Source organism: Porites lutea, chromosome 3, assembly GCF_958299795.1.
Source record: "Porites lutea chromosome 3, jaPorLute2.1, whole genome shotgun sequence".
Classification (NCBI taxonomy): domain Eukaryota; kingdom Metazoa; phylum Cnidaria; class Anthozoa; order Scleractinia; family Poritidae; genus Porites; species Porites lutea.
The window spans coordinates 46,294,998-46,310,809 of record NC_133203.1 but is presented as its reverse complement, the minus strand read 5'-3'; the positions used below and the strand labels follow the sequence as shown (position 1 = coordinate 46,310,809).

General features: G+C 39.6%; 1 protein-coding gene across 1 annotated transcript in view; it reads right to left on the bottom strand.

Annotated features, from left to right (window-relative positions):
- Positions 1–325: 325 nt before the first annotated feature.
- LOC140931269 (uncharacterized) overlaps positions 326–15,812 on the bottom strand; it is a 76,767-nt gene continuing 61,280 nt past the window's right edge. The window contains exons 51-68 of the mRNA XM_073381038.1: positions 15,743–15,796; positions 15,555–15,662; positions 13,986–14,039; positions 12,304–12,411; positions 10,800–10,853; positions 9,846–9,899; positions 9,446–9,481; positions 7,975–7,992; positions 7,087–7,104; positions 6,646–6,681; positions 6,015–6,044; positions 5,771–5,839; positions 5,302–5,325; positions 5,021–5,153; positions 4,300–4,403; positions 3,051–3,131; positions 1,867–2,073; positions 326–985 (exon numbers count right to left, since the gene is read on the bottom strand). Coding sequence (XP_073237139.1) covers positions 821–985; positions 1,867–2,073; positions 3,051–3,131; positions 4,300–4,403; positions 5,021–5,153; positions 5,302–5,325; positions 5,771–5,839; positions 6,015–6,044; positions 6,646–6,681; positions 7,087–7,104; positions 7,975–7,992; positions 9,446–9,481; positions 9,846–9,899; positions 10,800–10,853; positions 12,304–12,411; positions 13,986–14,039; positions 15,555–15,662; positions 15,743–15,796 — 1,353 coding nt within the window. The 3' untranslated portion in view covers positions 326–820. The remainder of the gene's footprint in view (positions 986–1,866; positions 2,074–3,050; positions 3,132–4,299; positions 4,404–5,020; positions 5,154–5,301; positions 5,326–5,770; positions 5,840–6,014; positions 6,045–6,645; positions 6,682–7,086; positions 7,105–7,974; positions 7,993–9,445; positions 9,482–9,845; positions 9,900–10,799; positions 10,854–12,303; positions 12,412–13,985; positions 14,040–15,554; positions 15,663–15,742; positions 15,797–15,812) is intronic.

Here is a 15,812-nt window from a genome sequence, read left to right as displayed (position 1 = left end):
GGGGGGGAGTAATAGAACTTTTGTGCTCGCAAAACAACAACAACAACAACAAAAAGACAGCAAACACAGGTGACCGTGGGTTGGCTTGGAAAGGATAGATGCGACGAACTAAGAAAAAAGAGAAGCAATCAAAAAAGAGGCCGTTTTTAGAGTGACGAAAAAGATAAATAGCAAAGAAGGGAAAAAATGGGGAATGCGTAGAAGCGCCAAAGCTTATTTCAGCTAAAAGTAATAAAGAAGGAGATGAACAAGGGGTCAAGGTGAGGAAGATACGCGCGTGTTAAAGCTGGGGTTTGACAAAGAGGAAGTAATAACTGTTAGGTAGTTGAGTACACTGATTTGCTTTATTGTATTGCTACAAATTTTAAGTTATCATTTTTTAATAAGTCTAAAAGGTTCGATTCAATCGGAATCCATATCGGTTCTCTAACCTATATAATATTAGATCAAAATAAAAGTTTGTTTCCAAACAAAATCAGTTATTAATGTAACATACTTGTCACCCACTCGTTACCTGTGAAAAGCATTATTTATTTATAAAGATACGCATACAAATATATAGAAAACGCTCATAAAGGCACCATAAAAGAAAATAAAAAATGGTAAGCAACAGCTGAAAATGGACAAACTTTTATTCTTAATCTCGCGGAGAAGGGAAATTTGCTAATATTTCTAGGGAGGACTTGACGCAGTTACTGAGAAACTTTCACTAACTAAAGCATCAGTGACTATATATGCGATTCAAACTGAATGCCACTGTGAGCAATACGAACAATATACAAGTCACAGCAACTACTATCCCCGGAGGGCATTGAAAGTCCTACGCCTTTACGTGATGGAAGCACGCTGGTCCAATTACAAGTTTGAAGTCCTGGTCTTTTCCACCGATGTCATATGCTGCCACGTCCACGATTGGTAGCCTACTCTTCTCTCTTGTGTCGATCTCTAAAACTGTTTTACCCCATTTGTTGGTGTTTTTGCTGTCCTGTAATGATTAAGCGTCAAAGTAAGACGACAACCGCAGGTATAAAATAACGCACTAGCACAATATAACGGAACCACTATGACCCCAAAATAACAAGATATTATTGGCCTCTAGTCACTGATGAATGAGCAGCCACTGCAGAGGGCTAAACTTGGTAGACTGAAATGTGTCATGTATTGAGCGGAATTCTAATAGAGCGCTTTTTTAAAACGATATAAGGCGTTAATTTCAGGAATGACAGATTTTGCTCGTTTCAACGATATACATGAAATAATAGAGGTTTTGACCGACCATTTATTAGTAAAATCAGAGGGTGCTGTCTTCTATTCTTTCCGCAAACTTGGACAGAAAATCTGTATTTCCCAATTTGGTACAATTGCGGCTTAAACTAAAGCATTGCAGTAAAGTGTGAAAAATGGGAAAATACCTTGTTTTGAATTAGCCTGCGAGCAAGCTCTCCATTTGGGGGATATCGTGAAAAGTAAACGCGCGAGATGCAGGCGAGAGGAAGTGCGAAAGCGGGGGGCCCTTGCGGCTTGCTTTGCTCGCCCAAATAGGAGAGCCTGCTCGCAGGCTAGTTTTGAATTCAAAATGCTTCCTCTCGCGTGTTTAGCAAAAAAATCATATGGAGGTACCCCACTCCCTTGTCCCCCGCCCAACCTAATTCAGTGTTCGCTCACAAAAATGCCGTTGCCTGAGGGACCCTGAAGAGAAGCGAATCATATTACTCAGGGGTAGGGGGTGGGGGCTCATTAGTGTTACTGGTCTGTCGGGGCGTAGAAGTGTATCCCCAGGTTATATCCGTAACAGTGTTGTTCAAGACTGTGGATTGTGAAAGGAGGTTTATTTCTAACAAAGGAACGGGCAAATTGTCAACTTACTGTGCATTCATTGGTGATGACGTTAGGCCTAAGGGAAATCTTGGAAGTAGCATGATACTGCATTTCGTTGGAGCCCATTAGTTTGATGGAGTGTTGGCCGTCTTCCCAAGCCTTGGATTTGCGGCAAGCGTATGTGACGTTCTGGTTCGCGTAGTTGCTCAGAGTCTTCAGGAAATTAAGCTGAGTATAATGCGCATCGTATTCAATCTGAAACGAAGGAATGTTTAGTTTCACACAGCAAGAAAAAGTACTCGAGCTCTCTTTGCAGACCAAAATAGAGGAGGTCATTGAGAGAAATAACAAAACAAATAAACAAATAAATCAAGAGTACCAGTCAAAAAAGAAAACCGTAAAAGTCTAATCATCCATTAGGAAGGAAACCGTTTGGTCCCTAACAGTAACGCAATTTTTATAACAGTCTTTGATGAAAACGTACATTTCCAAATAAAGTCTTAGGGGTGGAGTACAGGCGTAAAAATAACGCGACAGTGGAAATTTACTAGAGGGACTGGAAATGAGAAAAAACAAAAACAAAAACGCACTCGCACAATGTGTAGAGTTAACAGCTTGTTCAACATGTATAATACTCTCTTTCTTTCTACAACAGTCATACATCGGACATGATTGGACAAAATTAATAGCAAGGATTATCACTTTGCAACAGAATCAAGATCTACCTCGAGCAGTCAGAGCAAATATGAACGTGTGAAATGTAATACTGACAAGTTACTGAATATTACTGCACTGAATATGACAGTAACAAGACTACCCTCAAACCTCGCATCTAAAACTCACAATTTTCCTTTAAGAGGAATAATGTGTCCTTGGTCCAATCACAGTTTTTATTTTCTCCAGTCAAAAAAGTGACTTGGCCAAACATACGCTCTTCAAAAAAAAGATACAGCTTTCACTTGCTTACATATATCTCCCTCCCTCCGAAGACGTTTAATGAGGCGTTATTGAATTTCCGCTGCGCAAAGTGAGTGCAGGCGCTAAAACCAAAAGATTAATCAGGGCTGAAACAGGCTCCCCCGCCTCTAAACAAAAAAAACTTTTGTGCCCGCACTTACTCTCGCTATGCGACTTTGAGGCTCTGTGGAGGAGAGTCATATCTACATTTGACGCGAATTCGTGTTCTAACCCTTCGAGAGATCCTGCCGAGGAAAATCAATCTATCATCTCACCTCCTCACTCTCCACAAACGCCTCGCTTAGCCACTTGTCTTCTTTGTCCTGGTACTCCTTTTTGAGGGCAAGGTCGGAGATCTGCAACCAAGCAGAAAGATATATGAGGCAGACAAATAATTAGAGGCCCTGTTGAAACTTGTTTGGTTAACTCGTCCCTGTAAAGACAGCACTCCGCTGCCAAAACAGGTGAGACATCGCGCAAATGTCTTAGTGATGACAACCGTCCAAATTTTTTTTATCACTGGAATTTGGTCAGCGGAAGTTATGAAATTTAAGTCTTGATACTTGAGCGTATTAGAAATTAGACTTTCTCAAAGTCGCTCGCATGGTTTTCTGGTCTGGTGCGGTAGGACCCGGAGCTTTCGCTCGCTCGCTCGCGCTTCGCGCTCACTGTCGCGCTACGCGCTCAAAAGCTCGACTTGTGAGCAAGTCTAATTAGAAATGGACGAGTCGGTAAAATTTAAATCATAACTTTGAATTAAAGCAAGACATGTTAATGTGATTTGAAATAACAATATAACGGTGATGCATGATGCAATTGCACTAAGGTTACAACCCGTGATTACAATTTAATAAGTGTGAGATAACGAAAAAAATTAGAGGGGGCCAGCGAGGATTGTGTGACGAGCCAAAAGAACGTCTGCTTGGGAGGCTAAGGGCCTGTTTACAAGGAGAGAGGGTTGAAGTTAGCCCGGGTTTATAAGCAAATTTTACAGGTAAGGTTACCCTATCACCCGGGTCAACTTAACAAGCTTTACTGACGTCTTTCGTCATGCATGACATTCTTTGTGACGTCCAAGGTTGCATTTTATTGAATTTGAAATAAAACTTGAAGTTCTCTATGGAAAACACGTCAAATTCACGGAAAAAAGGAAAATATTATCATCACATACAGAAAATACCTTACATTGTTCAGATGTTTATAATTTAGCTCAGAAATTCGATAATTCCATTCAAATTGTCAAGATTACTGGTTCCCACATGAGGGAGGAAAGTTGTCCCGGGTTGGCGAGTTATCCGTAGCAGAGCGTTTACAAGGCAGGTAGGATAACCCTCTTGCTTGCTAGGGTAACCCTACCTGTCTTGTAAACACGTCGTGTACAAAAAGAAGAAATATGCGAGTGCTAGGGTAACCCTCTTCCCTCCTTGTAAACAGGGCCTAAGAAGGGGTCAGCGTTAAAGACTGCCACTGTATCCGACTGACACATGAACCGCCACATTGAGCTAACAAGAGAGTTTACATTACCTGTGGATGTTTGGGGTAAACACACGATGAATTTTTACTCTTGTCACAGTAAACCCAGATGGCATCCTTAATTGTTCCGCCGTTAGGATCAATCCAGTACATTCCTGTTAGTAAAAAAGGTCAAACCAACAAGATGGTCACTCTACTTTTTTAAACTTATCTATAGACAACTTTTGGCCAACGTAATGCAGTTGTACAGGAAGTTACATCATGCGATTCCGACGAGCTAACCACTGAGCCACGATGCCTCCCTAAAGTACCAGTTCTTTTCTGTAGCGAGGGTTCTAAAGCTCAAGATTATAATCCTTATTTTCCTATTTAGGGTAGTGTTTAGCATGTAGCCCAGTGCTTAGAGCAAGGGCGGTAAAGAGGTGAGAGCATTTGCCTCTCAACAATGTGGCCTGGGTTCGAATCCAAGAACTGACGCCAAGGGGGTTTGTCTTGGTTCTCGCCCTTGTTCACCTACCCCTCCACTAAGCTCACATTTTGCCCTAAGTGAGACGTAACTGTTAATATTGGCTTAGGGGAGGGGTAGGTGGGTAGTTTCGCAGATGCATACAATGATCCGGTTTTTTCTGGGTACTTCTGGCCAAATTAATAAGACGAAATCTTAAGTATCTTTGGCGCCATTTTATGCACCCTTTTTTGTTTAGTAATAAACCATGAGTCAAAACAAAGGGGGAAACGTGGAGCACAACATACTGACTTTGGATAAACTTACCGTTCTTGAAATTTTTATGATCAAGGAAGAGGTCGTAACACGTCTTTGCGGGGAATTTCTTCGTTCCATCAGGACTAACTAAGGAATCGATTTCTTTGTCATTCTCATCCAAGGTCTTCAGAATATCCTTTGGCTGAGAACAAATAAAAGACACTCAAACTACGCCAAAGGATACTTAGCGAGAATTATCAAAAACCCCTATAAGAGTGGGCATCAAAATAATGGTCTTGATTTAGATCAAGATGAGCACGGACTCAATACCATTAGCTTTAAACTCTTACCTTAATTTCCCTGCTCGGTTTTTCCTAAACAAAATAAATAAATACATAAACAAAGAAACAAACATAAACGTAATTCCTTTTTGATGTGACTTGCATGGTTTTGCAGAGAGATGACTTTAGCGAAAAATTTTCAAAACGAGAAATGAGCAGATAAAAACAATTGGCGCCAATCTACCGATTTTCGTGTAGTAACGATAAATGAATGGAAAACTTGGTCTCATGGTACAAATTCACGTTTGATTTTTTGATGTAAACGCGATGCTTAATCTCTCTTATGTATGCATAATCTATGAAAAAACGAAAAGCAAATTTCCTGGAGAACATCACGTGGTCTGAATTGGGAAAATAAAGCATACAACCCTAAAAAGTCCACAGTAACTTCATATAACACCAACCCAGTCTTACTCGGAACCTCGAGATGATCAACAGAAGTCAACCACAACTGAATGCATAAAAATGAATTGCTAACCTTTCCACTGCTTGAATAGAGTCGGAAATTCCCAGTTGGGCCCTTCTCGATGTTTCCAATTGACAGGTACTGAAGAAAGAAAAGAGTTCCTGTTAGCTTAACATGTTATTTAACAAGTTTTCTCGGCTCAACCGTCTACGGCTTTAAGCAAATAGTGTTGTAAAAATCGTTAGCAAGCCTTTCGTTTTCTTTCTGTTTATAGAATTCGAATTCGAATGACACAGACAGTGAAGTTGTTACTTACGCCAGCGATCTCCGACATACCAGGCTCACCCTGAAACAAAAACAAAAAAAGCAAATGAAGTTCTTGAACTCGCTGATCTTTCGTAACGAGAAAATAAAGGTGCTATAAACCTTAATTATACTAACTTTATCTCTTGAAGAAGTGTTGATTTAAGAAGTCGTGTCGAACACTCGACGAAGTATCTCTTTCGCCACACCTGGACACCTTGAATTAAAAAAATCTTTTTCGCGCCGTCTCCCTGTTAAGATTTTCCCTTTTTCTCACACTCTCAAAATTTATTAAACATTCTGGTCAGCAGGGGCTTCAACTACATTGGCCAACATAGCACTACACTGCCAACTTAAGTCCTTTCAAGTTAATAACAAATAACAGTGTACACGCTACTCATTTGGCCAACACTCATTTCACGACACAGAAGACCAAAACACGGCACAAACCCTACACGGTTTAATGCCCTAACAATTTCTTCTAACACTATCAATGAATGTTCAAGATAAAATATTATGAGAATTGACAAAATGATCACCAATGGCAAAACATTTTGGTCATTAATCACATTCTCTCAAGTAATTCTTTAAGGAAATGCATGGAGATTAGTATAGAGAATTTATCAGTGGAAGCATTTACTTACAGGAGGTCCTGGAGGGCCAGGCGGGCCAGGAGGTCCCTAAAAAACAAACTCAATCAATTAGTATTCATGCAATTTAATTTTATCCCGAGTGGTTCGCTAGTTCGTTTCTCCTTGGCTTTCTTCCAGAGCCGTTTATACCCAGATAAATTAGAGAGGTGTGACGTCACAAAAATTCAAATTTGCACAAAAAGTTTTCAAAATCTAGCTTTGTTCGTTTACTAACATACAAGGCGGCAAAATATTGGCAAGGTATACTGAACATTTTCTTAACCCATGCATATTTTATCATTTGCACTAAAAAATGGCTATTTGTAGTTTTCGCTGATAGAACACCAAATGTAAAAGATCGAAAGTTCTTGTTTCTTTCGCCATATTTTCTAGGACAAAGACTGATACAAAAAATTTCGATAATAGCATTATTTTAAGTTTTAAAACACTCACTTGCAATCCGTCTGGTCCCTACAAGAAGAACACAAAAGAAAGAAAGTCATGGTCAACACTTTCTTACAGCTCATTATCTTGTTTTACATGCAATGAGGTTGAACAATTTAGTAGGGGGATGGGGGAGGGGAGAAATTTTTTACAGTTTCAAAATTTTATTTTTAAATGTTTAGACATTTTGATATCCGTAATTTTATTCAATGCAGGTCCCCCTGAAAACCACATCTGTGACGTGGGCTCCCTGTTTAAATACCTTAAATATTTTTATTACGAAAGGTTTCAAACCTCCCTTGTTTATCTCAGAGAAAAGGCAAAAATGACCGGGCGTCGGAGGAAAAACCCTGGCGTTAACGTTCCGTACAGACATCGAACACGACAATGAGATGTACAATGGAGCCTCCATTCAGGGTACATTCTGGGGACCCAGACAAGTGTCCCCTGAATGGAGATGTCCCTTCAAAGGTAACTGATACAAACATAATACGACAGTGGAGCCTCCATTCATGGGACACCCACGGGACCAGGATTAGTGTCTCTTGAACAGAGGTGTTCCATCAATAAGGGTAACTGATACAAACACGCAGCGAGTCTTCATACACGGGACATCCTCGTGCTTAGAAAATATCCCCTGAATAGAGGTGTTCCTTAAATAGAGGTGAAACTGAAATAAAGAGTGCTATTCATATGCATAACAACATAAGTGACATTAAATTTGAAAAACGGCAAGGTTTCTATCAAAAACTACCACTCAAAACCAAGATACTCAGTGCCATGACCCATTTCACGCCTAAATTTGATGTCATGCACTTGCCAATGTGAAACTCTCAATTTTTTAAATTTGTCCATAATTGTGGAAAGTAGAGGTAAAAAGAAAGAAAAAAATATTACCGATGCCCCTGGATCACCCTGGAAACAAGAAGAAAATGAACTGGATATTAGTATTCTAATATAATAAAATATTATTAAGTCAATCCCTGATTCATTTTCTTATTTTCAATTTGATAATTTGTCAGATAGCTATCAAGAGTTTGTTATGCTCTGCAATGTGGTTCAATGCGATTAAAATTCAAAGTTGTCACTATCAGGGACACCCGACGACCGAATGTTTCTAAATGCGTCAGTTGTCTCCAATGGTTTTCTCTTTGCTTTAAAAGCCTTGTTGATTGAATTGGAGCTGACCGAAAAACTATTTATCTATTCGGATGTCTTTGGGTTCCCCTGACTCATCAAATGTCAGCTTGACAGCGCTGCTCGAGCAAGTTTCGTTTAACCTTGAAAAATAATTTTCGTAAGTGTTCGTTATTTGTTCTTACCAGTCAATGGTAATAGATCAAGACTGGTACATCAACGACGCTTATTTCCTATTCGTAAACGACCGTTGCTATTCCACTATTGGTAACCAAGCCTTTAGTCATAAGATATGTAATATGTTCCCGGGATTAAGTTCCCATATGGCAAATAATACGATTTTGAATAGTCTTGGAAAGAACGACTTTGACGCTCAAGTTGAATTTACGTTTAAAGTTATGGAAAGGGCTAGGGTCATGTTATTGACGTATCAATTAAGAAAGACAGTTTGCTAGTTTATTAGTATAGGTAATAGCATGATTTGTAGTGATATTTGGCATAAATACCACGAGTGATATTTCGAAATTGTTATACGTAATTTCAAGAGCCGTTAGGCGAGTGAAATTAGAGACAATTTTGAAATATCACAAGTGGTATTCATGCCAAATATCACGTACAAATCATGCTATTATTTGTTTATACTACTACCTACAAAAGGTTTGTAATTTTCACATGTAGGTATTTCAAATTAAGCTGAAATACCACTGCTCTAAGCCAATCAAGTCGCAAAAATTTCTCATGTAGTAGAATAATGTACTGAAACGTTTCGGAATTTTGGCGCGTCGGTGTTGTACGTAGTGTAGTGGTAAGGGAGAGAGATTAGGATACGATAAGTCCGGGTTCGACCCTGGGTTGCTATCTACTTTCTTTTTGATGGAAACACTCTCAATAACAGATCAAACATTTTCTAGGTGGCTTAACCCTTTCACTGCTAAATGAAGCCAAAGGCAAATTTCGAGCAAGTTTGCAAATTTCATTTTGTAAAGTTTTGAAAAACAAATAGCACTATGTGAAAGTGCAGGCAGAGAGCTTTCTTTGAATGGTCACATCGTAGGATTTCATCCACAGACTCAAAAGTTTGAGTCACCTTACAAAACTCCATCAAGCACTCTGGCAGTGAAAGGGTTAAAAATGGCAGCGACCGTTTACGAAAGGGAAATTTGCATCATCGGCCACTCACTGAGGAAAACTCTAAGATTAAAAAAGCATCATTTGAAGGGTAAGTACATACCGGATCACCATCAGGACCTTTATATCCAGGCTCACCCTGTGAAAAGCAAGTAAGAAATAAATAAATAGTGTCAGTACATCATAACATGTACGTGTATGTGTAATCAAATAGTGACGAGAGAAATAAGGAATAATTTTTTTGAGTTAAAACGCAAGTGAAATATAACATTTGATTACCTAAAAATAACATCTTGGTGATACGTTTTGCTAACAATTGTGAGACTCTTCTAGAATTTATTAAATTTAAGAAAAATTAAGGATTTCCCCTGAAATTCAAGGACTTTTCAAGGCTTCGCGAGCCCTGTATATCGTTTTTAATAAAAGGCGTTCAGTTCGTCTGATTGATTATTTCCCAAGTCAGTGCAAAACATTATCATCAAGTATTCCAAAAAAGGACTTACCATGGAGCCATTTCGTCCAGCGGCACCCTCATCTCCCATATCACCGGGGGGACCCTGAAAAAGAAAACAAAAACACTCAACTGAATTTTCTTGCACTAGAAACAGGTACAAGAAAAATTTTACACTGAATTGTGTACCTACGAGCCTTAAAATTAATTCTCAGACTTAACTCGTAGGAAATTCGGTAAGAAATCGTACGTTGGGTTGTAATGTAATGTAATTTGTTTACCCACGGAACACTCAGGAGTTCCTGAGAACTCATTGAAACGTGTCCGTGCGTTGTAGATCGAATAGGAATTTGGAAGTGTCGGTTTTTGAGGAGAGGGGAAAACCGGAGTACCCGGAGAAAAATCTCTTCGAGCAAAGGAGAGAACCAACAACAAACTCAACCCACATATGGCGTCGACGCCGAGGTTCGAGTCCGGGCCACATTGGTGGGAAGCAAATGCTCTCATCACTGCGCCACCCTTTCTCCTCAGGATTTGTACAGATTTTTGGATACAAAATTTACGGCTTTTCTTAGACTTTTATCTAAAATAATATATATTTTTTCTGAATCAAAGGGATCAACAGAGATCTCGAAATACTTAAGAACCAAGCCTTCGACATGAGGCACTGCAAACGTACAGTAGCCACGGTGCAATGAGGACATTAGAGAGTTCTGAAAATTTCTCATTCTGTCTTAGCTATGGACAAGACTGAATAAGATTGACCACAGAAAAAAAAATCACTCACTACAATCTTGTTGTAGCTTAGAAAAAAAACCATTCCTTATTTTTCAAAAGTTCTCTCCATTTTCCAGATTTTTCCCAGCTCTGGAAAATTGTTTTGCAAATTTTAATACCTTTTCAAGTATTTTAGACTCTGTGCGAACCCTGAGTTACGCAATTCATGAGTGAAAAACCTAATACCAAGGGAAAGATAACTCAAAAAACACGCTTTGCAGTCACTAACCCTGAGACCTGGAGGGCCATTCAATCCGTCTGTTCCTGGTGGTCCTTTCTCTCCCTAAAAGTGAAAAAAGAACGAACACATCTAACATGAATGATGGTAATAATACTTACATGCATAGCACATAACAAGTTCCCCATTCCAGAAATTATAAGGGGAATGGGTACAAGCTTTCGGCGCTACGATTTCTGGGGTCGTTTGGGCGGATAAGCGTTAATTATGATTAGTTAATGGCTCCCTTGAATACCAATCATAACTAACGCTTCTCAATTCAAACGATCCCAAAAATCACTACAACTAAAGCTTGCACCCTTTCTCCGACGAGTTTCTGAAGTGGGCAATGGTGGACAAACTAGGTACATCTCCTCGCCTAGACTTGCTACGAGTCGACTTTTTGTGGAGCGAGCCTTTTTTGGCCGCGAAGCGGCCGACCGCGAGCGACGAAGTCGCGAGAGGTCCCGCGCCATATGAAATCCGACGAAGGACTTTTGAAAGTCTACTCCTCGCCCAGCTCTCATGAATAAGCAACCCACTCCCAGCCCATTACGTTTTTAACAGAGAGAGAAAAAAAAAAGCTTTCTCCGTGATATAATGTCTAGTTATCTCTTCCACCACGGGCTGGCAGAGTTTTTAAGCGCATTACCTGTCCTTTACATTTTCTTCCATACGCAGGCTTAGTTAAGAAACTTCAGCTCGTTAAAAAAATGTTATTGATTAGTGCCCGCCTTGGTGAACCATACTCTTTTTCATGACCCTGCCCTACCATTTAGCCCTAATTTTAAATACCGTGTGGAACGAAATTTTTGCGGGTTCCAATTTTTGCGATTTTTCCAGCGATGCGCAAAAATAAGTTCCCACATATACAAATTACCGCAAACACTTTTTATTTTCCCGCAAAAATTTACTGCAGAGTAAATATTCTCTAACTTAAATTCGCTACACACAAATACAGTACAAAGAAATCGTGTCTGTTCAATTACAACTTGTCTCTTTCGTTCAGAAACAAAACGGTATACAATGCAATACTGGTTTTGCATAGGGTACGCACACCGTAGCATTGTTTGAAAATATGTACTTCTATTGCACGTACTCAATGAAAACGAAAATATTATCAATGGTAAGTACTGGATACTTTCTGAAAATAGCAAAAATTAATTCCAAGTAAGAAAAACCAATCTGTCCTAATCACAAAAAATTGATCCCGCAAAACACAAAAAATCGTTAATCCGCAAAAATAAACTCCCGCAAAAATTTTGTGCCACACGATAAGCGCACGAGCGCGAACTCAAGGAAATAGATATAAAAAGCAATCTTTCATCCATTTTATAAGACGTTTACCAGTGGTAACGTAAGTTGGGCGCTTAAATTGCATTTTCCATTGGAAAGACCCAAATAAAAAATCAGAAAACCAAACTAACTAACCACGCCTTGATTAACATCTTCTCAGTATTTTGTCCGATGAAAAGTCGGATCCTTCTACAAAACCAAGAAAAAGAAATCTCCATACCGGTGGTCCTTCAGGTCCGGTATCTCCAGGTCTACCAGTCCAGCCCTTGTCTCCCTTTTCTCCAGCAGGGCCTACCTCTCCTTTCAGGCCTTGAGGTCCTTGACCACCCTAACATCATCATCAATAAATAGAATTATGTATAGATATTTGGATAAGAACAGAAGCAAAGTACAATTTTCTTTGGCGTAGAACATCCATGTTCCCTAAAGGAGCGTTTCAAGACAGATAATCTAATCCTTTATTAAGCAGCCACCCTCGGAAAAGGGATGAGTGGCTGCTTTAAAGAAGCAGGGGAGCTTAGAAGAGGTTTAACTGTATTAAGTCCTCATCCAAAATTATCTTTTTAAATATTATTCCCGGATGCTTTAAGATACAGGAGATGAGCATGTAGTACAAGCGACTAAATATTAGAATTCAAACTAAAATCTTTAGAACGATGACAGCAAAACGCTGGAAACTAAGTGGATCAAGGTTTGGAGGGAACCGAGGTTTCGGGGAAACTGCCCACCTACCCCTCCCCTAAGCCGACATTACCACTTACTTCTCACTTAAGGCAAAATGTTGGCTTAGGGGAGGGGTAGGTAGGCAGTTTCCATGAAACCTAAATTGATCCTAAGTTTCTAGAAATTTTAAAGCCATGCCGGGATGCTGAATATCTTTTCCTTAAAACGATTTGCAGTCTCAATTTTTTGTCAAACGATACGCGTTGATGTACTTGGACAAGGAAAAAATGAAATGTGGTTCAATTTAGGTTGCCTTGAAACTGCCCACCTACCCCTCCCATAAGCTAACATTAACACTTAATTCTCACTTAGGGCTTAATGATGGCTTAGGGGAGGGGTAGGTGGGCAGTTTCCCAGAAACCTAAACTGATTAAAGGAGCTGTGTCACGAAATTCAGCCAAATTAGGAAATTACAAAATGCCCGGTAAATTAAGAGAAACGTAAAAATAACAAAAAATCAAAATAACACTTTAAAGGAAGGTTAAAATAACATAACAGAAACAACGGATGCCTCGGATGGGCAAAACTGAAGAAGATTGAAACGGATTGAAATTAGGATTTTTGAAAACTGTTCAGCCTAACAGTTTTTCAAAGTTCTTCCCTGCTGCTTGCAACTTCAAAAATAATGCTCAGGAGACATATTTGTTTGTCTCGGATCTCTGATTTTGTCATTTACATGTAATTTCTTTGCTTACTTTAAGTTCCATAGCAATTGAGGGCGAGTAATTGGCAAAATTAAACAAAATGCACTGGACTGCCGTGACACAGCCCCTTTCAAAAATGTTTGGCTATGTTCACACTTAGTACCTGGCTTCCGGCACGAAATGGAGTTACGTCACACCTTGGGTAACCTGGGTAACGACATCTGCCAATGAACACTATTCGCTCCGTTTTGCCCAGTCAGACGCCATTTTGAAATGTGAGCGTAGCAGGGAGTTATGTGTATGCAAAACAGAGGATTGCCTCGGAAATGACAGAAAAGTGCGCCCGCGCACAGGGTCTCGACATAGTGTTTAGGCGCTGATACCGTACCTAAATTCTGGCGTGGGTAGTTGAAAAATGGGCGTGTTCACATTAGTGCCCAAGGAGTACCGTACTCAGGTACCGAGTGTGAACGAAACTCTAAGAGGCGTTTGTGAAGCAACATTATTTTCCATCTCTGAAAGTAAAAATACCAACCTTAGGACCTCGTTGACCAGGCTTTCCCGGACTGCCATCCAATCCACGGCTTCCCTAGAAAAAGATAATATTGATTAATAATAAATGAAGATATAACACAAAAATCAGGTTCAATGAGTGAAAGGATTGACAGTGAATTTTCCTCATTAAATGAAACTCTTCCAAGGATTTACTGGCCTACAATGACTCGAGTTAATACTTAAGTTAGAAAAATGAACATCTAGATTAATTTGTTTTACTTCGCAAGCTGGATAAAATATTCCAAGTCAGAGCAGTTAGGGCGTTCACGATGGAATCTGTCACAAATAACCATCAACTATTGTAGTATTGCTGGTTTTCATGTGACGTCACGGCGGCCATGACGGTGGCCGAGAAGAAAAGCATTTCCATTTTCACGTTAATTCTTCGAGAAAAAATTGTATTCAATTGACCAACAACATGGCCGCCTTGTCACATGGCTGCATATCAAGAACCAAGGACCAGCTAGCTTTGACTGTTTGCTTGAAATGCAGGTGACAGCCACTGAATGACTGGCAAGAACTTTCAAACACGTTGCGACCACACCGTTTTTTCTTTGTTTTCTTCTGTTCTGGAGGAGTGGGAGTGTCAGAAACGGCTTGAGAGTTGCATGGAGTTGCATCAGCGAAAATTCTGAACATCTTTAACAGCAGAATTCGTACAAATGATACAAGCTTAATGATAGATGATGGATGTAAGAGCTGTTCTCTCTGCACATCATAACCATTGAATTTTACAATTCTCTCTCGATTATCATTAGAGTATAATATATTATGCGGTGTTTAAATATTTTACTTTTATATTGTATAGGTAATTCCAATTATTTAATTATGAATTGTGTCCCCAAATTAGTATGGGGTTGCTCCCAGGTTATACGGCTCCGACACATAAATAAAGTTTTCTATTCTTTTCTATTCTATTCTATGGATATGCAAAAATAATCATCATTTCAATCCTTTACCCCACCCTTGCAGCATACATAATGACTACAGTCTCAGTTTTCTCTTGAGGTACTACGTAATGTCCTCGACTTTAAAGTAGAATTTGTAAGACAGTTATTGCAGATTTATCGATTTCAAAGTGATGATTGAACTAGTGGAAAACTCTCGAGCATGACGCAACCAAACTATTTCATCACTCTAGCCTCAATTGTTCAAAAGGTGGAAAGTGTTGTTTACAGGATTAATCACTAGAGTGGTTTTCGTTTGAGTGTCGTAAAACCAAAACCAAAGTAATTACTCTGGCCAATCACAAAGGACACAGACAATACATTGAACCAATCAAAACTCGAAGTAATTACATGTGGCTGACGCAAAGCGCGGGAAAATGCATGCGAGCGCGTCACAATTGGCTTTGGTTTTACTCCTGATTGGATGAAAAGGTGGCGCGAATCTTTTAAGCCAATCGCATCGTGTAGAAAGTGCAAAACCAATTACTTTTCGACACTCAAATGAAAACCGCTCTATCCAGTGGATAAGTATTAAGAAAACCTATTGCGTTAACCAGTGGATAGCGTTATCCTTCTTTTGAAAAACTGGGACCTGAAGTTACCTTTTCTCCTTGGATACCAGGCGGTCCAGCTTCTCCTTTCGGTCCCTGAAGGCCTGGTTCACCCTGTTTTCCTGCGGGACCAGACTCTCCAGGCGAACCACGTTCTCCCTGACAAGAAACAGAACACACCATTGTTAGACTACATGTTTACAGCTCGATTACCCTTGAGCTAATAAGATTGTACTGACCTTAAGACCGTCACGCCCAGGGATACCAGGTTTTCCATTTGTTCCGTTGTTACCCTGTAAAGCATTGCAA